Source organism: Parambassis ranga, chromosome 5, assembly GCF_900634625.1.
Source record: "Parambassis ranga chromosome 5, fParRan2.1, whole genome shotgun sequence".
NCBI classification, from domain to species: domain Eukaryota; kingdom Metazoa; phylum Chordata; class Actinopteri; family Ambassidae; genus Parambassis; species Parambassis ranga.
In genome coordinates, this window is record NC_041026.1 from 6935023 (window position 1) to 6960174 (window position 25152).

Sequence of the window (25152 nt, forward strand, 5' to 3'; positions counted from 1 at the left end):
CTCGAGGTGGGAAGGACAGTACGATGCAAAGCACGTCAGGCAAGTCATGGTGGCTTTGTCTGGTGATGTCCCACTGCAGAAATCACAGGGAACATCTGCAGGGCCGGCACAGGCTGGAGCAGCAGGGCCCATCCTCTTTACCTTCTCCACAACCTACATGTGACAGAAGAGTATGTTACCTCCATGAGCAGTTGATTTACAGATAGTGTTGGTCAGTTAATCCAAGTGCTCTCTAGCTGACTGCACATGTATGCTAGGTCAATTTTAACAGCTGATAGCCTATCAGCAGTGTTAGCACAGTAGGCCAAACTCCTACCTTTGCTGAGGGTAGGGTACTGCAGGTCAACATGTTAGTATAGTAATATTTTAAAAGCTACAATCCTCACCTCAGCTAAGAGCTAGCTTAAATAGCTAATGAATTCCTTTGGGAGTGACGGGGTTCTTCAGTATTCTTTACCATCCTGTTCCGATCACAGTGCATGCAAATTAAAAACACTGGTTGCAGGTTGCTGTACCTACATGTCTAGATGTTGGAATTGTGCTTCCGCAGACAACGCAGAGTTCACGCAACCATCTAAAAATTAGACACTTGCTATGTAGCAGATAGAACAATGCAATCCATGCAAAGAAAACCAGTGGTAACATATTGTAGATTACCTTTATTTATTATTCAGTTTGAAGCTCACAATAGGCAGCAAATTATCATCATGTGTGATTGTGTTCGAACTAAAGCTTTCCAGGTACAAAATGATGACTCAGCAGCACCTGCAATGACTTACAAGCTCCCCCCCATTCATGCAGTGATGAAATCTTTCCAAATCATAACCAGTCATAAACAAAGACAGACAGAGTCATTCATGTGGAGGCCAGGTTCTGCACGGCAACCTGCATGGTCACGGTTAAGTGGGATCTAAGCTTCTACCTTGACCTCACCAGCTGTGCAAACACTCCAGTATCGTACCATTCATAGTTCAAACCGAGCCCAGGATAAAGAGGCTGAGTGAAAGTGGTCTGGACTTTGTGAATCAGAACCATGGGATCAGAGGCATGGTAAAAGCACAGAATCCCTGCTTTGTAATCTAGGAACACTCCAATCTTGGAGGAAGGACAGCTGGGCACCAGTGTCTCTACATTATTGTGACGGAACGAGTACCCGTTCCCTGTGCATTCTAAAGTCCAGGACTTGTCATTTTTCCCAAACTTTGACTCATCTGATGTTCGATTGATGTCTTTGTACGCCACGGCCACAGACAGAGTGCGAGCATGCCACTCGACCTCCCAGTAACAGCGCTCAGTCAAACCCTGTCTACACAGCACCTGAGGAAACTTAGTAAACCTGTGTGGATGAGCTGGACTGATGATCAAGAACGGCTTGATCCGGGAGTTGTTGTCCATCAGGTAGAGATATGGGTAGTTTGAGGTGTCATCCAGAGTGAGGGGAAGATAATCTGCAAGGAAAACAGAGATTATTAACAATAAAAGCACATCCAAAGGGTAATTTGAAAGAAGTTCAACTGAATTTCATACAACACAAGAACTCCTCTCTGGTGTTTGGAGCTGGTGGGAGTGAGAAGTCAACGTAGGACACTGTCGGAGAGAAACAACAACACTTCAAACACAAGTGGACACTATTAAATTGTACCAGTTTTACATTGTTTACCTGTAGCTGTGATCCTGGGCCATATTTCCTTCAGCACAAGCTCTATTTTATCTCTCAGCTCAGACACACAGTCAGTCACATCGCTGAGGGAACGTAGAGGACCGGGTGTCAACTCTGGAGAATCACAGGAAGTGGACAGAGACTGGAAAATCTGAGGAGGCAGAGGGGCTCAGTTTAAGAGAGAGGAATACTGTACCAGGTCTTGTGTAATTACCCCGTTTGATCAGTAGGTGAAAGTGAAGTGAAGCGCTAGGAGGACGTCTTGACTACAGGGGTACCTGCATTTAGTGATGGGTTTTCGAGGCTTTGTTGAAGCTTCGACACATGATTCAAGAAAAAGGTTCATTACTCGAGGCTTCAATGACACAGTGCTCGAGTAGGACATCTAATGGTGAATAAAATGAACTGCGGTGTGTGTTACTGGTTCATGGATTGTTTGGGATTTGAATCGCCGTGCACAGTCTCGTTTGACTACACTACATGGTTGAATGGTTTCAGGCTGACACAATAAAATACATTATTATCCACTTCAAATGTAATTTGTCTACAAAATTACATTTGAAGTGGATACATAATAATTAGGGCCAATCAAACATCATGATTAATCCGATTAAAATGTTTAACACAATTAAAGCATTTGTGGCGGAGAATGAAGATGGATGGTGGTGTAGGGGAATCATTGTCAGTTTGGGTGCGAGAGGGTTCGAAACTTATGATACGCAAATCAGCAAGAGGTCCTACACACACACACAAACAGAGTTTCGCCTATGCAAGAAAAACGTGATCTATAACTTTTCTTCTACTAAAATGTACACAATGACAAATTGCGATTAACTGTGTTTAATGCTATGAAATTCTTAGATATAAATAATAAAAATGTGAATCGTTTGCATCTAAGTAATATATTTAACTCATATTTTGCTTTGCAGCAATCAAACTGATAAATGTATCAATGTAGCTAATATATTTCACTATCTAACTGATTGATCTATAACTATATATTGATATAGCTACATTGATTGCTAAGGATGTCCTATCCGGGAACACACTCGGTCCCACCAAGCAATTCACAACCCGAACCAATCACATGACTCGTATGTCGTTCGAAGCACTCAACTGCTTCAAACATCACTGAAGTGGTTCAAACATCACTAGTCACGTGACCGAAGCAAGCCTCGGCACAGTGGTTCGAAACAACTGCTTCATGAGCTACCGCGCATGTGTCGGAGCCTCGGGTGTCAGAGGACCATCTTTACCTGCATTAAATAGATGAAGTTGTCAACATGCGCCAGCTGCTCTAGTTCGGCATCTTTCTCCTTCAGCTTGGTGATCTCCTCCACAAGTTGCAGCTGCAGCTCTACGACCTGAGCGATGGCGGTTTGCTCCTGCACTTTAATCAGCTGCTTCACCTCACTACGCCGCCTCTGTAGGGAGGAGATCAGGTCTGCGAACATCCTGTCACAGTCCTTCAGGGAGTTCTCAGCGCAACACTGTTGACACAAAGATCACTTATTCAAAGATTCAGACAAAAAGCACGATCAAGATTGAACCTCCATCTCCCCCTGTTGCTTATTACTAAGGCCCTGATAGACCACATTATTTGGAGAATGATCAACCAAACCTCCATGTGCTGTGAACAGGCTAGGTTTGACCCTTGACTACTTACACCAGATAAGAAGGCAACATAAAATGCGCTGCTTCTGCTGTATGTATAAGAATCTAGGTATGTTTCTACTGCCCTCTGTTGGGGGAAACAAGGTACTGCAGGTTCAAACAGCGAAATATCAGGCTCCATTAAACTAGTGATAATTATCAAACATGGTCATTCCTGACTATGTTATGAACATATCCATAAAAGGCCATTTGCTCCACACCTTGAGACTGTCCTCAGCTTGGCTCAGCTCTTGCAGTTCCTCTTCTCTCTGCTGGACTTTCTCCTGGAGATTTTTTCGACTTGAAACCAGTTGATTCTGGAAGAAAACAGGATTAAATCAGCAATAGATGAAAGTCTGTTCATTTATATCAGAACAGGCTTAGCGCCCAATTAGAAAAGCTGGCTGCCCCTACCTTTGTCTTGTCCTTCAGTACAGCAACAGGAACACATTTATGGTGTTTATGCTCATTTGCTGTGCAAAAAGAGCAAATAAGCTGCTGGTCTTGCAGACAGTAAACCTCCATCAGCTTGTTGTGCTTTGTGCACATCTTTTCCTGAATCGGGGCTGTAACAGCGACCAGCCGGTGCTTCTTCAGCGCAGGAATGCTGTAGTGAGGCTCGAGGTGGGAAGGACAGTACGATGCAAAGCACGTCAGGCAAGTCATGGTGGCTTTGTCTGGTGATGGCCCACTGCAGAAATCACAGGGAACATCTGCAGGGCCGGCACAGGCTGGAGCAGCAGGGCCCATCCTCTTTACCTTCTCCACAACCTACATGTGACAGAAGAGTATGTTACCTCCACCAGCACAGTTGATTTACAGATAATGTTGGTCAGTTAATCAAAGTACTCTCTAGCTGACTGCACATGTATGCTAGGTCAATTTTAACAGTCGATAGCCTATCAGCAGTGTTCGCACAGTAGGCCAAACTCGTACCTTTGCTGAGGGCAGTGTTAATTTTGGCAGCAATTTCTGATTTAGTTTTTATTTTAGTCTTGTGACTAAAATGTCATTTGATTTTAGTCACATTTTAGTCAACATTTTTTAACTTTCCGTTTTACTTTTAGTCGACTAAATCTGCTGTAAATTTAGTCGACTAAAATTCTATGATATATATTTTTTCATGAAATAATTAAGGTTTGAAGTTCAATAAAAACAGGCACAGCTCTTTATTTAATTGCTATGACCTTTTCACAAAAGAACCAGTGAACAGTGAGCTGCTCTCCCTGAATACACTGTTCAGTCATGACCTTCTTCATGAATACTCCATAACTACAGCAAAACACTTCAGTGACAACTTAGAAACAGTGCACAGCGGTGTCTTAATTTATAGATTTTGTCAGGTGTATGAACGGAAGTTAAGATGACTCGTCTGCAAATGTCGCTTCACGTTTGTTGTGTTTTTACCGCTGATAGTCGCTCCGCACGGTTTGCAAACCGTCCTGTTTGTCTTGACATCAAACGTGTCCGTGTGTGTGTTCTTCTCCTGTGTTGTGTTACCATGCATGAGGACGCCTTCTTCCAGCATCGCGGGGTAACGTCCTTACACAGAGAGATCACTTCTGATTGGCTCTCTGCCGCCGTCTCCTGATTCGTCCCTCCTTTCCACAAACAAAATCTACTCTGATTGGATCTCGTCTCCATCAATAATTTCGTCTCGTTTTTATTCGTTGACGAAAGTGTCAATACATTTCGTCTTCGTTTTTGGCACCGTGCGTTAGTTTTTATTTAGTTATCGTCTCATTTTTATCAGCAAAAAAAGGTCGTTAACGAAAACTATGACAAACATGATTCGTCAACAAAATTGTTAGTATGTTAGTATAGTAGCATTTTAAAAGCTACAATCCTCACCTCAGCCAGCAGGTTGTTCCTCCTCAGAACAGGCCTGGGTCTGAAGGTCTCCCTGCACTGAGGGCAGCTGACCTCACCGTCCTCCTCGTCCTCTCGATCCCAGCAGCCCTCAATACAGTTCCTGCAGTAATTATGTCCACAATAAATGGTGACAGGATCTTTTAGAAGATCCAGGCACACTGAGCAGCAGAACTGATCATGGTCCAGTTGAACTCCATGCTGCTGCTGCTGCTGCTCCTGATCTTCCTGCCTGTCAGCCATTGTTGGTAGTAACTCATCAACAGACAGGTGTGGAGCTTTCCTGAGTTTCATTTGGTCTGAAATACTTACAAAGAGGGCGTGTTCAGAGTGTTAAAGGCACACACACACACATAAATCAGTTAGGGAGTGCACAGTACTGTCCTTTCAAATGATAAAATCCAGTGAGAAGCATCAAAGTACTTTATTAAAACACCAACATGTGAGTTTGTGAGGAAGGTGTGATTAATCAAAGCCTGTTTTCTTTCTATTGGGCGTCCTCTGCTGGTCAAAATGTGCAATTACACTGTAACGTTAAAGAAAAGGGAAAAAAATCAACTTTTATTAAGAGATCAGTGCAAAACAGGAAGTCATTCTCTATATATCTTTAATCTTTAAATCACTTTGGCTATCTGAAATTAATTAACAAATTAACTAGTTATACTAGACTAGTTATATAGACTAGAAATAATAAGTAGGACTCCATCATTAGAACTATTCTCCATCAGTTTATTGCGATTCAATGATTTAAATGCTCCTCAATAGTGTTTTTAAAACAGAAAATAAACATACAAAGTGCTGTGAACATGTTTTTTTAAATAATTCTGTTGACTAATGATAATAAAATAAAACATCTGAGGTCCACATATTGATTGTTTTCTGGCTTTGGCAAATAATCCATGATAAACACATCACACTATATGTGCCCACCACCGAATAATGAAAAAAAATCAATTTAGAGAACAGCTGTATTAAAACTTAATATTGAACTTATTGAAAGGGGATTTTGCTTTCTCTCTGACGGCTGCCGCGGCCATCTGTGCAGCCTCCAGTGGTGTTTCTGCATCCTTAGCAGCATCGTATCCAATGACACCTCCCAGAACTCCTCCTACCCCTGCTGCTGCTGCAGTTACACCTACCACCGCTGCAGTACTTACTACTGCTGCTTCCCCTCCTGCTGCTGCAGCTGCAGGTGCTCCTAGTAGTGCTGGAGCTTTTTTTATAAATTGCATTAATTGTACATTTCTAATAACAGTGATAACGAGTCCAACTAACGCTGCTACACCAAAAAAAGCTCCTAACACAAATCCTGTCGCTGTCCCTGCCAGCTGGGTCAGAAGCCTACTGGACACTACAGCCTTTGCTTGCTGCCTGATCTCTTCCTCTGGTAAATTTCCTGATGTCTGCCTGATGGACTTGATCTCTTTCTGGATCTCTTTCTCTGTGTGCTGCAGCACTAAATTTGTGTAATATCCGCCTTTTTTTTCACTCACCATCCTATCAACGGTCTTTAGCAACTCTTCCAGCTGGAACTGGTTGCTCCTGTAGTTGTTCTGGTTGTTGTTCCAGTATTTATTGTCAAAGACGTGGCACCGCCCACCACACTTCTTCACCAGCTCGCTCAGTTGCTTGCTCTGACTGACAAACTCTTCGATTTTCATCCCTTTTGGAAGCTCGTTGCCGTGAGTAAAGACAATAACAGCATGTTTTAGAGCATCTTCAGAGAAATACTGGCATATTTTGGTGATGACAGTCAGTTCCTGCTCTGTGAATCTGTCTACTTTGAGCACAATGAGAAAAGCATGAGGCCCAGGAGCACACTCTGTGATACACTTCACTATCTCAGGCTTCAGATCCACCTCAGTCTTGGATGTGTCAAAGAAACCCGGTGTGTCTATCAGAGTGATGCTTCTACCATTGACAGTTTTGGTTTTTGTCAGACAATTGTCTGTCACAGAGTTAGGGGAAGAACTTGCGGAGAACACTTCTTCTCCAAATATGGTGTTTCCCAGGTAGCTTTTCCCTGATCCTGTTTTTCCCAGGAGGATGATCCTCTTTGTGGCCGACACTGGAGGACAATAATAACTGTTCAGTGCATTTGTTTTCTGAGTAAGATTTAGATTTTCAGCCACATCAGACACTAACCTTCATCTCGACCTTCTGTGAGTCCTGTGAAGCCCTCCAGGACCGACTTGAAACTCTGCAGAGACAACGGAGTATTGGATTATTTCATACATTTCATGCATTATTATTAACTATGACCAGTGTTTGTGGTGCACTGCAGTTCCATTACCTCAACTGACTCCTCATCATTTGGGTGGATGACAATGCGGACCAGAAGTGGCCTGCTGCTGTCCCGGTCCCGCTCAAATGCACGTACTTCCTCCAGCAAAACCCTGGCTACCTCACTGCTTGGAAATCGAAGGGCAAGTCCAGCACCGAGCACAGGAAAAGCAACCGATTTAAAACCTCTGTCATAGCAGGAAGTAAGGATATTGTTGATGCCCATTCGAAGAATCTGTAGAGACAATGGCACAGTACAGTTGATCACAGGGATTGATCAGGGAAGCTCAACCTAGAAGGCCAGAACAAATCAACACAGAGTCAGATGCAGAAAAACAGTACAGTCCCACCTGAGCTGCAACTCCAGTTTGGTCACCATTCCAGGGCAGAAGGTTGAGAAAGAACACCACCTTCCAGTCTTCCTGCTCTCCAGGCTTTCTGGGCAGGTCCTCCATCGGCACTGCATTCCCAAACTGCACTATGCCTCCTGTTTCCCTTTTAAATCTGGCAATCAGCTCAGGCCCAACTCTTTCGTACAAAGCATTTCCAATACGGGTAGAGAGAGGATCACGGCCGACCATAGGAGATACCACGGCATCCACCTAGGACAGGAGCAGCAGATTGTGGTTGAAAGGAGGTAAGGTGGCCATTTTCATGAGCTCATTCTGTAAATTATCCCACCTGCTGGGTCTCAATGGCTCCTTGAATGATCTCGACTTGGAAACTTCCTCCAGCTGCTTCATCAGCAGCTCCTCCTCCTCCTGCTCCTCCTTCTCCTGCATCCTGGTCAACAGCATCCATGTCAAACCTCAAATCACTAGGTGAGCTTTGTCCAGGATCTGTTCCCTGGATGAGTCTGTCACATGCTTCCTTCATGGCCCTCGCTACCTCCTCTCGGTTGTCAATCAGGATGATTTTGTTTAGACTTTGTCCTCCCTGACTATCAAACTCTATAACAGCAGCTACAACAGCCTCACAGCTCACAGCAAAAGGGACACCTCCCACACCTGAGCTGATGCAGGGGATGGCTATGGACCGAAAGCCCATGATTTCTGTCAAGTTCAGTGCTTCGCGTACAGCTTTCTTCACCAACACACTCTCTCTGCCCCCTTCCCTCCCACCTACAGGCCCAACAGCATGCAGCAGTTTCTTGCACCTTAAATTTCCACCTGTTGTCAAAACCACATCACCTGCAGGCACTTTTCCTATATGTTGCACTAAAGACCTGCTCTCAGCCTGTACTTCAGGCCCACCTTCTTGACTCAGAGCCGCGGCGACCCCACTGCAGTGCTCTAAATCCTCATTGGCATCGTTCACAATCGCATCAGCATATTGTCTGGTGATGTCACCATGACACACCTGCACCTGCAGCCTGTCGCCCAGGCTGTAGCTAGCAACTGTTGTGTTTCTGACACACAGACTCAGAGGTGGCAAGCTTAAATATGATCTGTCTACACCTGATGGCCTGGGAATTTCCTGATCCTTGGTTTGCATGTCATCTGAGATCTGGAGAGAACTGAAGGCTGGAGATAAACCTGTAGGGTTCACATCATGTTGGTCTGCCTCCTCTGTCCTATTTCTAACTTCACCTGGAGTGCTTGGACTTGGAGTTGAGGTAGGAGTGTTTGGAAGACTCTGTGATGAAGGGACAGCAAAATGATACCAGTTTATCGTCAAGAATGCCATCAAGGTAGAAAACTGACTCAGTTATACTGACCGTTGTTAGAGCTGTGGGGGCAGTGGTGAGAGGGTCCAGGCTTTCTTGGACGGTGAACTCAATCTGACCGTTTGCACACATCACAACATGCTTTGACCTCCGAAGGACTTCCTGCTGGTCTAAGACAGAACATGTCAAATTACTTAGTGTAGTGTGGCAGACAAATGCCAGCTGGTTTAGGTTTCTAAGGCACTCGATTCAGACATATAAATCAGTCCCTAAAGGCTATGGTGGGAACTACATGTTATGGCACTATTTCATCTCAAACGCAGCAGCATATTGGTCAGATTTTATTTGCATGCTGTGGACATGGATTTAGAGTGTGTGTGCTCACTATCTCACATCTTATCCAACAAGTTAGGTTAGAAGCACACCCAGATTTCCATACTTCAAAAAGCAGTTAAACCAAACAGAACGTCGTTATGATTCTTTTAATCATGTGGTTCAAACTGCATTCTTATCGGCTGCAGTGCAGTTATATTTATATGATTTCCTGGTCTATAATAACCTGTAATGGCTGCCAGGCTCTCTCTCTCTCTCTTCTGTGTGTGTGTGTGTGCGCTGGAGTTAAGTTTCGCTTTCCACATAAACTTCCTGCTTTTTCATTTGGGCCAAAACATTCCCAATCCAGTGTTTACTTACCGATAAAAAATAATATAATAATAACCATAAAAATATGTTCGTTCTGGCTGCTGTAAATTAAAACACACATAAAATATATCGGGTTGGCTGCTTTATACAAGTGGGCGCGTCGTTACTACAGTTCCTGCAGTACAATATTAATAACGCACAGTGCATAATTACCTCTCTGATATTTGAAGGAAACGCTGTAGACTTTGTCTCTCACATTCTTCACCGGCCCGCAGTCTCCTCCGCCCGAGCGGCGCCGAACATTAAAATATCTTCGTATTTTCTTCTCCTGCTGTTCGTCGAGCTGTCTGTGAGTCTCAAAGAAAACTGGATACTGGTAAATATCAGCCATCGTCCTTCTGTCAGGCGCAGTCAAGGATCTGCGCGAGTGGAGAGGACACGTACGTCTCCACCACTGGGCGGAGAGCCGCGCACCTCAACTGCTGTTACCAGGGGGCAGGGCCGTAAACAAACCCCACACAGACAGACAGGACTCACACACTTTCAGCTTGCAGTCGCACTTTAATCACAAAACGCTGTGGCAACAAGTCCCGCCCTGTCCACAGGGATTGTTGCCGATAATAAAACTCAAAATCGTTTTACAGACACTAAAAAGTCCAAACATTTTGATTAAAGTGCAGTGCAACTGGCTGACTGTCACGCAGTGGAGGGGGAAGAAAAAAAATGCAGTACCTCAGAGGGCCACCGGAGGCCAGTAAATCCTTTTCATTATCAGACTGTTTTATATTTTTTTTTAGATTTTTAAAATCTAGACTTCAATAAATAAAATCAATAAATGTAGATTTATTTATTTAATTTTTAAAAACAGCAACAGGAAACAGACACTCTGAATAAAAAAACATGCAAAACATGTACTGTGAACAGAGTAAAATAAGTACCTCTGATCAAAGCTGAATATGACCATGACTGAAATGACTTAAAAGTTCTCCTTGTAAATGGTTTACACAGCACAGAACCTTTATCATGCCTAGTCCTTTCCAGATCGAGAGATCATATGATCTGATTTGTAACGGTATAGTTTCATTGAACAGCAAAAGCGAACAACATATTAATGATGATTAAAATATAAAGGAAGTCATTCATCAACACAGCTTCAGGAGTTCTGCATATGGTCTACTGCCTGAACCACGTCCGGTTTCCTTCAGGCCGAGGCCGGGGTAGAGAGGCTGAGTGAAGCTGGTGCGCTCTTTGTGGAGTAGCGTCATCGTCTCGTCAGAGACGCTATAAAAAGTCAGAGTACCTGCTTTATAATCTAGGAACACCCCGATCCTGGAGCACGTAGGGCCCACCACTCCCCGGCCTACTGCGTTGTGCCAGAACATGTACCCCTCTTGGGAGCACTCTAAACTCCACGACTTGTTGTTTTTCCCAAACTCCGATTGGTAGGACCTTCTGGTGGTGTCTTTGTAAGCCACCGCCACCGACCAAGTGTGAGCGCTCAGATCGACCTCCCAATAAGACCGCTCTGACAAACCCTCTCTGCAGAGCACCTGCTTGATGTGCATGAACCGGTCCTCTGAGGGAGCGGAGCAGCATCTTTTGAATTCACATGTCACATGTCGGCCATCTTGTGAAACAGACAGGTACAGATTGGCTGAAGTGACCAGCGTAACATTGCAGCAATCTGATGGAGGAGCAAAGCAGCAACATGAAGCAACCTTAACATCCACATACACACAAGTTAATTAAATACTTCACCCACATCGTAAACATTCCTCTCTGGTCTTTGGCACAGGTGGCAGGACGACATCGACGGCGGCCACTATGAAAAAGTACAAAACCGTTAATACAGTAAAACCTGTATGAGAAGCATTCGGAGTTCTATCAGGTACCTGCGGCAGTGATGCTGGACCAGGTGTTGTTCAGGAGCTCCTCCATGCTCGCTCTCAGCGTCGACACCCTGTCGGCCACCGCTTCAAGTGAATGTCGAGGACGGACAACAGCGCCAGGCGGCAAGTCAGGAGATTCACACAAGGTGGAGAGAGACTGGAAAGTCTGTGAGGAACAAAGTCAGTCAGTTTCTGTCCTCGACTTTGTGTCAAACTGTTTTTGTACCAGGTTGTAATGATGTTGATTTCACAATTAACATGGGAGTTTGATTTACTTTGCCTGTAAATCCCTCCATTTTCTCTGGATGCTTGTTTGCTGACCAACTACCTGTGAAGGTATTTCATTCATTCATTTCACTCATTTAAAGAAAACTTAAATCATCTTTTTATCCTAGACCAACTTCAACCAATCAAATCAATAAACCACCCATTGTAGGCAAGTGCCAGAGAGGTAACAACAGACTGCAGAAGGAGAAGAGAAGGAGGAGCTGAGGCTAGCTATCTAGGAAGAACCCAGCATGGTTCATCCAGACATGTCTGAAAGCACTGTGTGGTACCTGAATGAAGTGAATGTGGTCGTCAGTGTGGGAAAGCTGCTCCAGTTTGGCAGCTCTTTGCTTCAGACTGGCCGTTTCCTCCTGCAGCAGCTGCAGCAGCTCCTCGGCTTGTGAGATGGCGGCGTTCTCCTGAGCTTCGATCAGCTGCTTGGTCAAAGTTTGTTTTTGCTGAATGGAGCCGATCATGTCATTGAACAGCTTTTCAGTGGAGGTCAGCACACCATTGGAGCAGCTCTGTTCATTTAAAGATAAAAACATGCAAACTTTATTTCTATTGAAAGTCATAAAATGCAAATTCAGATCATCTAACAAGCACACACACCTTAAAATCAGTTATAGCTTGCAGCAGCTCTTTCAGCTCCGTGTCGCGCTCCTGGAAACTCTTCTTGACTTTGTTGCGTTGGAAAATCAGCAACCCCTGAACAAGAGGTACAATACTGTGTTAAACTGTGTCAGATTTCATCCACTCCTCCGTGTTCATTGTGCTTCTACCTCTTCATGCACCCTTTCCGCTGCAGCTGACACCACATTGTGGCCCTTATGCTTGTCCATAGTGCACAGGTAGCAGATACAGGTCTTGTCCACCTCACAGTAGACATCCATCAGTTTGTTGTGGCTGGTGCACACCTTTTCCTGCACCGGGGTTGTAGCTGAAACCAGCTGGTGCATCTTCAGCACAGGAACACTGCAGTGAGGCTCCAGGTGAAGCGGACAGTACGACGCCAAGCAGGTCAGGCATGACATAGTGGCTCTGTCAGGTTTAGGCCCACAGCACAAATCACAGGTGACTTCTGCAGAAGCTGGAGCAGGACGGCGAAGAATCTGCAGGGGGGTGGTCTTCTTTAGCTTCTCCACAACCTGAGGGGAACAGAGAGGAATGCGGTCCCACATTATGCCCATGATGAATACCATGAGTGGGATTGTTGTGCCAAGTGAAAATGTCTGTTTGTAGCATCCTGTGTATAAAACAGCCAGAACATCCCAATTTCATCCTTCTTACAGCAGCAGGATCAGTATGAACATCTCCAAAGACAGCAGTGCACAGTTTTTTTTTCAAAAACACCAACTATATGTTCATTAAAATGTAAATGACTTAGTGCCATACACTGATAAAACTTCAAAAGACTAGAGCGGCTGCAGAGGTCCATGCTAGCACACATTAACTTTGCATTTTCCTCACACAAGTAGCCTACACTGGTGACTCTGTCTATTATTATTATTATCTATATTATTATTATCTGACTTTATTTTTAATAGTGATGCACCATACATCTTATTTTACTATCAGACATTGGCCCCAATACTCACTACAGACTGGGCATCGAGTAAAGAAGCTAATAGATGGGGCCTGCTGTTCACTTGAAGCCTTTGTTTGTAATGCATGTTGCACCAGTAGCACAAGCTCACAACAAATGCTGTATAGAAGAAAGCTGGATTGGTGCAATGAGGAGGCCATGATGGCGCCTGTACTGCAGCTTTGATTCATCATTTATTGTCATTTTCTTTAAACACTTAAGCCTTCCAATCAATAAGAAGAAACAAATGACTTATTATGGTGATATCTTTCAGGTAATTTCAGAATAAATACAACAAAATAATTTTATCTATATTAAAAAAGTCAATTAAATATGTTTTCAGCTAAAAATAAAATCCAAATATGCTTCATATTGAAGCATAAATCACAAATCTCGACATTATATTAAGTGGAGTTAAGTTTAAAGGATGGCTCACCTCAGCCAGCAGGTTGTTCTTCTTGAGCGCTGGTCGCGGGTGGAACCTCTCCCGGCACTGCGGGCAGCTGTACTGGCCTCTTGGCTCCTCCAGGTCCCAGCATTCCTCAATGCAGCTCCAGCAGTAAGTGTGTCCGCACTGGATGGTCACAGGGACTCTGAGCAGCTCCAGACACACCGAGCACCAAAAGTGATGATGCTTCAAAATCACCCCGCACTCCTCCTCCTGCTCCTCCTCCTCTACCTGCTGCATCTGCACCTCCTGCTCCTCCTGCTGCTGCGCCTCCTCTACCTGCTGCACCTGCTCCTCATGCACCTCCTGCAGCTGCTCCTCCTGCTGCTGCTCAGCGTTTAGGTTTGAATCCAGCATGTGTGCAGAGAGCGACATTTCATTTCCTGTGGGGAGGAAGAGGAGGGGCCACGAAGACCTGCGCACCTGGAATAAGTTATCAATTAAAGTTTTTTTTTGAACAACCTAAACACAAAAATGTGGAAAAAAAACTAACACTACTACTTAATTGAATTTGATGTCTGGGCATTTCTGCAGATGTACACACTGTTTCACATTAAAGTCACAATTCATGTTTTTATTATTTTTATTAAAAATAAAAATGTTAAAATGTATTTTATTATTATATAAAAATTATTACTAAAAAGAAAGATCTCTAATTCATGATGGTTTTTTCTAATCCTCACAAACTGAAATGTAACTCACAAAGGTAATTTCTACCACCAGTAGGTGGTGCACTCTGAGCGTACTTTTCACAGCAGCTTACTTGATTATCAGCTTAAACAAATGAAAAACTTGAGATATGGACACCATAAAATCAGACATATCAGTATGAATGATTAGATATTTTATTACATCTGATCTAGACCATATTTAACAGACAGAACATTGTGTAGAAGGGTCATCCAGAGAGCAAAGAAAGATGTTTTTCAGTGGTTTGTTTTGAGAATCTTTACATTGTTTTCATTTTTTGTAATAGATGTTGGGGTTAGTCTAACAAAGGAGGGGGAGGTGTGTCGTTCATGATGCTATGATGTATTAATAAGAATGCAAAGTTTGATTGCTGCAGCTGAAGCATTGCTTTGAACGCTGATGTGAAGGATTGCTCTGAATTGCTGGAGAATGTGTGTCAGCCTGTCACCATGGTAACATCAGAGGAGACCTCAAAAACCACTCCAACTTTGAGAGCCTGGCGTGCGGAAACGATTCGGAATTAGAAAATTCTGAATACAAGTTTGATAGAGCAGCATCTAATGAGCGTTTTAAGACTAAAATGGAGTCTGTAGCTTGAAATTTGTAGGAGGAGATACATTATATAACAGAACTAATATTGCAGTCTATTGTGTCTTATACATCCATGTTTCCCATACATCATCAGTTAATCAATATCATGTCATCAAGCAGAGTCCTTCCACACAGCCTTCAGAGCTTTCTTCATAGCTTCTGTTGGGCTTTGTGCATCTTCTGCTGCATTGAATCCTGTCATAGCTCCCTCTACCCCACTTTGAAGAGGTGATGTTGTTACTGCTGATAAGGCCCCCTTAGCCACACCCAACAGGGCTCCTAATAACCCCCCTGCTGCAGCGCCCACTAACCTGATCATTAACTTCTCAGACACGCTGATTCTAGCGTTCTGTCTGATCTCCTCCTTCTTCATGTTTCCTGTTGAACTTCTGAGGAGCTCTTCCTCTCTCTGTATTTCTGTTTCCACTTCCTCTAAAAACTCATTGGTGTAGCACCTTCCATTGTGCGTCTCAGCTATTGCCTCGATGGACCTGAGCAGCTCTGCCACTTGGACTTGGTTGCACCTGTACTTGTCCTCTTCGTTGTGTTTCCAGTGTTTGTTATCCACAACATGGCAGCGGCCTCCACACTTCTTCACCAGATCACTCAGCCATTTGCTTTGACTAACAAAGTCCTTGATCGTTGTTCCATCTGGGAGTTGGTCGCCATGTGTGAAGACAACAGTGGTGTATGTCAGAGCGTCTTCAGAGAAATACCCACATATTTTGTTGATTACTTCCATCTCCTGTGCCGTGTATTTAGCCACTTTGAGCACAATGAGAAAAGCATGAGGCCCAGGAGAGCACTCTGTGATACACCTCAGTAACTCAGCCCTGAGGTCAGCCTCAGACCTGCATGTGTCAAAAACACTGGGGGTGTCGATCAAAGTGACGTCTCTTCCATTGATGTGTTTGGTTTCTGCTTGAGACAGACTCTGTTCAGACAGAGGAGAGTGGCTGATCTTGAACACATCCTCTCCAAATATGGTGTTAGCCAGGCTGCTTTTCCCTGCTCCTGTTTTTCCCAGCAGGACGATCCTCCTTGAAAGCATCACTAGAACAGAGAAATGGAATTTAGTACATTTTGAAATTGAATTTCAAAAAACATTTCCCAACTGATCATCAACAATATTTTGTTGATTGTGTTGATCAATTGCTAAAGCAGCAGTTTTAGGCTAAAACAGTTGTTATTCAGATCATTGTGTTGGATTCAATCATATTTTGTACTGTGTGCAAGAGCAGTGGTATAGATCATGTATTTATTTATTTATTGTTTGGATATTTGAGCTGTATTAGAAAAATTAAATAAGGTTTTGTGATACCAGTTTTATTTTTTTTTTATTGGGAATGATCATGTAATGAATTTGTGTAAAGGAAGAAACACTTTGTCACACAGATGTATGACCAACAAACTGTTACTGCATAACACATTTATGAACAACATTACAGAGTTACTTTTACAGGATCAAAACGCACAAAGATGAAAAGTTGAAAGGAACCCGATGACTTTTCAGATACGTGTTCACTCATATTTCAGATTTCTATTATGGAACTACAATATATACATTTGTGTATGTTTAGAAGAGCAATAGCAGTTAAATTGTTATATGAACACAAAGAAGGCAAAAACACCCAGACCTTTAACCCACACATTAGAACATTGATGACAGCCATGTGTTCTGCAGTAAATGTGAAGCTGCCTCTGTGTTCACTCAAACAGATTCCAAGGGTCATATGCATGTTCATACAAATCTCTGAGTCTCCCCATGATAGACTCAAATGTCTGCAGTACTCTCCTCACTGGTGTGATAGCTTCCTCAGCTACCTCTATGATCGCACTGGCTGTTGGAACAGCACTTAAGGGTGTTTCAAGTATTCGATCTTCTACTGCCTCCAGTAGTGGTTGGAGTTGGTTGGATACTGGCACCTTTAATGATATCTTACAAGTTTTCAGTTTGACCATTACAACTACAATGACACCGACCACAACTGTTATGCCCATAAAACCTTTAATCCATGTTTGTGGTGCTTTTTCCACCTGCTTTTTGAAGACATTCCTCTTTGCCTGCTCTCTGATCTCTCTCTCTGACATGTTTCCTGCCGTCGGTCTGATGTGCTCTTCTTCTTCTTGTATTTCTCTCTCCACTGCTTGAAGTTTCTCATTAGTGTAGTAACCTCCTTCTTTGGCTTCAGTCATCCTGTCGATGGTGTTGAGCAGGGCCTTCACCTGGACCTGGTTGTTTCTGTATTCATCCTGCTTGTTGTTCTTCCAGTATTTATTATCAACGATGTGACAGCGGCCGCCACATTTCTTCACCAGATCATGCAGTTTCTCATTTTGTTCGATGAACTCCTCAATCTTCATGTCATCATGAAGCTGCTCACCATGAGTGAAAACAACAACAGCATATTTGAAAGCTTCTTCAGAAAAAGACTCTTGTATTTTGGTGATAACTTTGCGTTCATGCTCAGTGAATTTCTCCACTTTGAGCACAATGAGAAAAACATGAGGGCCAGGAGCACACTGTGTGGTACACCCCGCCATCTGAAGCTTCATGTCTGCCTTAGACCTGCCTGGGTGAAAGAACCCTGGGGTATCGATCAAAGTGATGTTCTGCCCATTGACAGATTTGGTTTCACTTTGAGGAAAACACATTTTTAGGTCATCAAAACGTTTAATTTTGAATATGGCCTCTCCAAATATGGTGTTAGCCAGACTGCTTTTTCCAGTTCCAGTTTTTCCCAGTAGGACGATCCGTGTTGGGTTCACCACTAGAAGACAGTAATGACAGTAAATCAGTGTTTTGGTTATCCGTTCCCTGAATGTGTCATTATACTATGACAACATAAAGCTCCCTACTGAGCAATTTCCATCTCGTTTTACACACGACTCAACATGGTTATCAAAAATATGTCTACTTTTGTAATAACCTGACATTTTAATTGTATATTTGTTGTCATTTACAGTTCTCTCTAGTAATACCTAAAAATGGCTGCACAAGGTTAGTGATGACTCAACAGCTGTGAACTTTGTTCTGTTTATAAGTCAAAAAGCCACATGTGACAAAGACAAGCTGTGATAAGATACACATTCAACCACCTGGATAAGTCTTGGTTGAAAAGGTATGAAAGAGAAACTTTTTTCAGTTTTAATGCATGACTGCTTCTTGTGCAGGTCTGCTACTGTATTCAACTGATCCTATCACATTCCTTGACCACACCAGTCTGGCAGCATTAGCCAGGTTTCTTTGTTACAGCTGAGCATTATATTTAACCGCTGTCTCTGTGTAGTGAGGTTGCATAGTGACAAAACACAGCAGTGGAATTGGTACAAACAGTTGCTGTCTCAGGGCTGCATCCCTTGAAGGACACATACTACAGTGAATCATACAAAAAGAAGAAAGTAAAACGGAAGTAATGAAGAGTAATGAAGAAAGACACCTGTAAGCTCAAGGATTATGTGCTGATTCTTTAATTTGAAATGTCCACAAAAATGATTAAATTTACAGGTTAAAGATTTATCAAATCAAAATAATAATAAAACCACAGAGTCTTACATGTGGGGATTAAGAGACAGATTACTGAATACTGTAATTCTTTCCTGCACTGATTGCAAATGTTATAAAATTCTCACAATACCCACAAAAAAACATTCAATTAATTTCACCCTCAATCTTGTATGTGATTAAAATCTTGGGGTGCTCATGAGATGATGTTAGCTTCCATGTTTGCATTTGCTCAAGCTAATTCTGCTTCCAGTGCTAATGCTACTGGCTATCTCATTTCTTTAATAATATCATTGCCCCAACAAGGGGTGCCATTAACAACACTGTTAGTCCTGCATTTCTCAGCCATTCGTGGACCCAGGAACTTGCAGTGTAGTAGCCTCCATTATTCTCCATCACCATCCTGTCGATGGTCTTGAGCAGAGCTGTCACCTGGTTCTGGTTGCTCCTGTATTCAGCTGGGTGCTTGTTGTTCCAGTATTTATTATCGACGATGTGGCAGCGGTTCCCACACTTCTCCACCAGATCACTCAGATCTTTACTTTGTGCCACAAATTCTTCAATCTTCATCCCATCTTCAAGCTCGTCTCCATGAGTGAAGACAACAGTGCTGTACTTCAGAACTTCCTCAGAGAAATATTGTTTTATTTTCTCTAAGACATCTTTCTCCTGATCTGTGAATTTCTCCACTTTGAGCACAATAAGAATCACATGAGGCCCAGGAGCGCACTCTGTGATACACTTCACTATCTCAGGCTTCATCTCCTTCTCTGACCTCCCTGTATCAAAAAACCCAGGGGTGTCGATCCACAAGATGTTTTTTCCTTGGACAGATCGTGACTTTGAAGTACATTTGCTTGTTTCAGATTTAGGAAAATCGTTTGTTTTAAATAAAGTCTCTCCAAATAAGGTGTTGGCAAGGCTGCTCTTCCCAGCTCCAGTTTTTCCCAAAACCACAATCCTTGTTGTTGACACTATAAGACAATAATGACCCTTAATCAGTGATATACTGCTCTGATGTGTTCCACCTACAGTACAGTAACAAAGGAACCTCACATATTATGAATTTCCCAAATTACCAGCATGCCATCATAACCTGTTTAGGCCCTTTTAAGTCATAAATTCCAGGTAAGATCCAGATAATCTAAGAAGTCTAGAGATTGTCCAGTGTGTCCCTTTCACACATGCTACTCAGAGTGGGTGACTGTCTGAGGACAGCCACTTCCACCTACACAGTGTAAATCATCTAGACCAAACTTTGGCAGATGTTAAGTCATAGAAATGTCAAAATAAAAGTCTAGATTATAGGCAAACGTGTGTATATACACTAGGGGAGTAATAAAAAATCGATTCTGTGATATATCGCGTTATTTTATTTGGAGATACTGGTTGTGGCAAACATTACTTTCAAAATCTTATTTTTGAGGTGCACACTGTCTCTTTCAGCATAAAAAAAAACTTGAATGTGAGATGCAGCCACATTGTGCAATGTTCTTATAATACTTAAAATAATTATGATTAAACATTTTGTTCTTGTGAAAGATGTATTACTAGTATTCAGATGAGGCTTTCCAAACAAGCTTTCCATACTCTTATATATATGAGAATGACATGGCACCAGATTCTTGTCAATACACAGCCCTAGTACACACCTACTTAAGCTTTGGTTGTAGTCAATTTTGTTAAACAAGTAGTGTCCCTGACAAGAAACTAAGATATATAAAGTGATGGTGTGCTGTCCATGAATCCAACTTTCTCTTGTTACATATCTAAGATGGCTGCCATAGAAATGAGACAAGTACAAATTGCACAAAATGGCTTCAGGGTGTGGTGAGACTTCCCATCAGTCAGACTGTCAGGAAGAAAACAATTCTAAGTATTGAACACTGTGAGTTTTAAAATGCAATGTCAGAATGAAGATACAAGATTACAACATAGTTAAGATGTTTTTCTTTTGTGTTGTTTAAGGCCTTTACATACTCTGTGAGAACAGAGCGGAAAAACGTCTTCAGGTGTGCAAAACCCACACAGGTCAAACAATACAGTCTGCCAGACCTGTTGTTCAATCATGCTACTGGCATGAACGCGTCCACTCCCCTGATCATTATCGGCTTGTTATCATCCCTCTTTCAGACAAAACAGATATTTGGAAAACTAGTAAAACGGTTAAATTCCAAATAGTGGCAACAAACATATTCTGTTGCCGTTCTGCACACACGTTTCTTGTTGAAATGTCCGGACCAAAATGAGCTTTGTTCTTGTTTTTTCCACCTCGAGAACACAGATTTCTCTGTTCTCGTGGAGTATGTAACAAGCGTCAGAGTTAACAGAATGTAGAATACATGAAAAGACCACACGAAACACACAGCCTGCCTGTTAACTATAAAAACATCCATCCATCATCCATTAACCCACTTCACTAGAGCAGGGTCATGGGGGGCTGGAACCTATCCCAGCTAACTATGGATGAGAGGTGGGGTACACCCTGGACATGTCACCAGTCCATCACAGGGTAACACACAGACAAACAACCATTCACACTTACGGGAAATTTACAGTGACCAATTAACCTAAGCACGTCTTTAGAATGTGGGAGGAAGGCCAAAACAAAATTAAAATCAAAGAAATGTTACTCACCAGCCATGTTAGAAGAGAATTCAGTGCAGTGTGATGAAGACTGGTTAAAGTAGGGTGGTGCGTCCTCTCTCTTTCACTGTTGGACTCACAACTGGTTTGACAAAAGTTTTGTTTTACTTTTAACTTCTCTGCATTCCAAAATGTAAATGAACCAAATGTGTTTGTGGAAAGTGATGTTAGATTTGAAGAGCTTATGTCTGCAGCACCAGGTCAAAACCAAAAGGATCTAAACAAAAGCAAAATATAGACTGAAAAAGTCTGAAAAAGGATGGTGAAATAATTATGCCAATATGTCCTTTGACCAGGTTATGTTAGTTATATGGGGTTTTCATTTTTAATAGAAAATAAATCTATCAAACAATTTAGTTTCACAAAAAGCTTTCTCATTTCTCTGTACAAAGTGGATTTTTCCTGTGTTCTCTTCATAAACACATAGAATTTAGTAGCTATCAGACTGCACACCACAACATATAAAGGCATCTAAAACTCACCAGTGACGATGGAAGAGACAAAAATGAAATGTGAAGAGAGAGTGTTTATTGTGGTAACTTAGTGACTATAACCTTCTTTAATAAGCCCAGACTGTGTCTTGTCTCCTCCTCTTTGGAGAACTACAATCCTGTTCCATTTCCTCATTCATTCAGTTCTTAGTCTATCTATATCTATCTATATATATATATATATAGTAAGTGAATCCTATACTGTCCTTTTATAGAGGATCATGATTGAGGTTGCATTATTTTGCACAGAATTACATTGGATTGAGACTGGATTCTCTTTGGGTGGGGATTATATTCCAGTGACTTCTTATTGATAATTTCACCATTATAAGTGTTAATTATAAGTGTGAGCATGTATTATATACCAGATTATGTGCTGGATCTCTGACATATTCTATTTTTAGTATATATGGGATTTACTTAACTAAAATGTTTAACAATTTCATATTGTCATTTCCATACCACATTTGGTCAAATAGAGGATCAATTCTGGTAATTCTGATGAAGCACTGGCCTGGTTAATGATATGAAAAAGTTACTAAACCAACATTTACCTTTTTCTTTTTATCATTCGTCCGGTTTAACTCACAGAAAGGACTGCACACAGCAACAACATTGACAGCTGAAAACAGGAACTGCATTTGCACCAATGTCTCTTTTTGACAGCCTTCAATTTTCTTATATTGAAATATTGACAGTTACATTTTTTTTTAAAACCTGTTAGTGTTGACAACCCCTTATATATTCACATTTATTTCTATACAAAGCCAGCAACATCAGAAATGTTCAAACAGATTTATAATCTGCTCCTGTAACTTTAAAGTATGCTTGAATTACATAAATGTACTGTTATTAAAATGTGAATTATTCAACAAATACATTTAAATCCATATAACTTAATAATCAAACCAAAAGTGACACTTCTTTTCACTCTCGAGTGTCATTTCTCAGTGGTCAAAGTCCAAAGCAATGATCGGTACACAGGAGTTCAGTCCGCGAGGCAGAGGTAACACAAAGGGCAAGGCAAAAACAGTAGTCCGATCAAAACAGGTGATACAAAGGAAGATCCAAAACTTACTCGAAAACTCACTGGGGAAATCACAAGAGCAGAAGGCTACTTGGACGGCTGTGTCACATGGATAACTCACAAAACGAACTGGCAACAAGGGGCAGGAAACACACAGGCTTTATACACAGGAGGGCGGGAAGACAATTGGACACAGGTGAAGCACATTAGGGCGGAGCAGGTAATCACAGGAGGGGGAAGGGAGCACACATGAGGAAGGGGAAGTAAATAGAACTGAAACACAAGGGGAAGATCGAGTTTCAAAATAAAACAGGAAGTGACTTGTAAAACTAAAACAAATACAAACAGAAACTCCATCCATCCATCCATCTTCCACCGCTTATCCGGGGCCGGGTCGCGGGGGCAGCAGTCTAAGCAGGGACACCCAGACTTCCCTCCCACCAGACACTTCCTCCAGCTCCTCTGGGGGAATCCCGAGGCGTTCCCAGGCCAGCCGAGAGACATAGTCTCTCCACCGCGTCCTGGGTCTTCCCCGGGGCCTCCTCCCAGTGGGACATGCCCGGAACACCTCCCCAGGGAGGCGTCCAGGAGGCATCCGAACCAGATGCCCGAGCCACCTCAGCTGGCTCCTCTCGATGTGGAGGAGCAGCGGCTCTACTCCGAGCTCCTCTCGGGTGACTGAGCTTCTCACCCTATCTCTAAGGGAGCGCCCAGCCACCCTTCGAAGGAAACTCATTTCGGCCGCCTGTATTCGCGATCTCATTCTTTCGGTCACTACCCAAAGCTCATGACCATAGGTGAGGGTAGGAACGTAGATTGACCGGTAAATCGAGAGCTTCGCCTTCCGGCTCAGCTCCTTCTTCACCACAACAGACCGGTACAGCGACCGCATTACTGCGGAAGCTGCACCTGCATGTGGACTGGTTGGGCGAACTCCCATGAACCCTCCAGCACCCTGCGGAGGGTATAGAGCTGGTCCAGCGTTCCACGGCCAGGACGAAAACCACATTGCTCCTCCTTAATCCGAGGTTCGACTAATTCGGTCTAATTCTCCTCTCCAGTACCCTGGCGTAGACTTTCCCAGGGAGGCTGAGGAGTGTGATCCCCCTGTAGTTGGAGCACACCCTCCGGTCCCCCTTTTTAAAAAGAGGGACCACCACCCCGGTCTGCCAGTCCAGCGGCACTGCCCCCGATTGCCACGCGATGTTGCAGAGGCGTGTCAACCAAGACAGCCCCACAACATCCAGAGACTTAAGGTACCCAGGGCGAATCTCATCCACCCCCGGTGCCTTGCCACCGGGGAGCTTTTTGACTACCTCGGCAACTTCAGCACAGGTGATGAACGAGTCCACCACTGAGTCATCAGCCTCCGCTTCCATAATAGAAGGCGTGTTGGTGGGATTGAGGAGACCCTCAAAGTACTCTTTCCACCGTCCAACCACCCCCTCAGTCGAGGTCAACAGCTCCCCACCCCCACTGAATACAGTGTTGGCAGAGTACTGCTTCCCCCTCCTGAGGCGCCGGACGGTTTGCCAGAATCTCTTTGAGGCTGACCGATAGTCCTCCTCCATGGCCTCCCCAAACTCCTCCCAGGCCCGAGTTTTTGCCTCTACAACTGCCTTCGCTGCAGCACGCTTGGCCTGCCGATACCTATCAGCTGCCTCAGGAGTCCCACAAGCCAACCAGGCCCGATAGGACTCCTTCTTCAGCTTGACGGCATCCCTGACCTCCGGTGTCCACCACCGGGTCCGGGGATTGCCGCCACGACAGGCACCAGAGGCCTTGCGGCCGCAGCTTTGGACAGCTGCATCGACAATGGAGGTGGAAAACATGGTCCACTCCGACTCAATGTCTCCAGCCTCCCTCGGAATCTGGGTGAAGCTCTCCCGGAGGTGGGAGTTGAAGATCTCCTTAGCGGCGGGTTCGGCCAAACGCTCCCAACAGACCCGCACAGTACGTTTGGGCCTGCCGGGCCTGTCCAGCCTCTTCCCCCGCCAACGGATCCAACTCACCACCAGGTAGTGATCAGTTGACAGCTCAGCCCCTCTCTTCACCCGAGTGTCCAAAACACAAGGCCGAAGGTCAGCTGACACGATTACAAAATCGATCATTGACCTCCGGCCTAGGGTGTCCTGGTGGCAGGTGCACCGATGGACAACCTTGTGCTCGAACATGGTGTTCGTTATGGACAAACCATGCCCAGCACAGAAGTCCAATAACAAAACACCACTCGGGTTCAG

General features: G+C 43.5%; 4 protein-coding genes across 6 annotated transcripts; all 4 read right to left on the reverse strand.

The window, feature by feature from the left end:
* Positions 1-22: 22 nt before the first annotated feature.
* On the reverse strand, positions 23-5471 carry LOC114435875 (E3 ubiquitin/ISG15 ligase TRIM25-like). 3 transcript variants are annotated; one of them, XM_028405827.1, is made up of 8 exons: positions 5165-5471; positions 3728-4084; positions 3535-3630; positions 2917-3150; positions 1661-1811; positions 1528-1587; positions 1337-1448; positions 23-153 (listed from the first exon to the last, which is right to left on the reverse strand). In XM_028405827.1, the coding sequence occupies exons 1-8, from the start codon at positions 5423-5425 to the stop codon at positions 138-140; spliced, it is 1287 nt and encodes a 428-aa protein (XP_028261628.1). In that variant the 5' UTR covers positions 5426-5471; the 3' UTR covers positions 23-137. The 3 variants fall into 3 exon arrangements, with proteins under 3 accessions (XP_028261628.1, XP_028261626.1, XP_028261627.1); XM_028405825.1 differs by lacking the exon at positions 23-153 and having other exon boundaries at positions 640-1448; XM_028405826.1 differs by lacking the exons at positions 23-153; positions 1528-1587 and having other exon boundaries at positions 640-1448.
* A 252-nt stretch (positions 5472-5723) lies between these two features.
* LOC114435434 (uncharacterized) lies at positions 5724-16294 on the reverse strand. The gene is made up of 14 exons (XM_028405106.1): positions 15555-16294; positions 13951-14377; positions 12712-13077; positions 12542-12637; positions 12220-12453; positions 11666-11828; positions 11074-11349; positions 9987-10247; positions 9183-9301; positions 8147-9100; positions 7816-8067; positions 7476-7700; positions 7328-7382; positions 5724-7250 (listed from the first exon to the last, which is right to left on the reverse strand). Exons 1-14 carry the CDS (start codon positions 16292-16294, stop codon positions 6154-6156), a joined length of 5265 nt encoding a protein of 1754 aa, XP_028260907.1. The 3' UTR covers positions 5724-6153.
* A 656-nt stretch (positions 16295-16950) lies between these two features.
* Positions 16951-18140, reverse strand: LOC114435435 (GTPase IMAP family member 7-like). Its single transcript, XM_028405107.1, has 2 exons — positions 18131-18140; positions 16951-18014 (listed from the first exon to the last, which is right to left on the reverse strand). Exons 1-2 carry the CDS (start codon positions 18138-18140, stop codon positions 16951-16953), a joined length of 1074 nt encoding a protein of 357 aa, XP_028260908.1.
* An 881-nt stretch (positions 18141-19021) lies between these two features.
* On the reverse strand, positions 19022-21392 carry LOC114435436 (GTPase IMAP family member 7-like). Its single transcript, XM_028405108.1, has 2 exons — positions 21386-21392; positions 19022-19722 (listed from the first exon to the last, which is right to left on the reverse strand). The coding sequence occupies exons 1-2, from the start codon at positions 21390-21392 to the stop codon at positions 19022-19024; spliced, it is 708 nt and encodes a 235-aa protein (XP_028260909.1).
* Positions 21393-25152: the final 3760 nt, after the last annotated feature.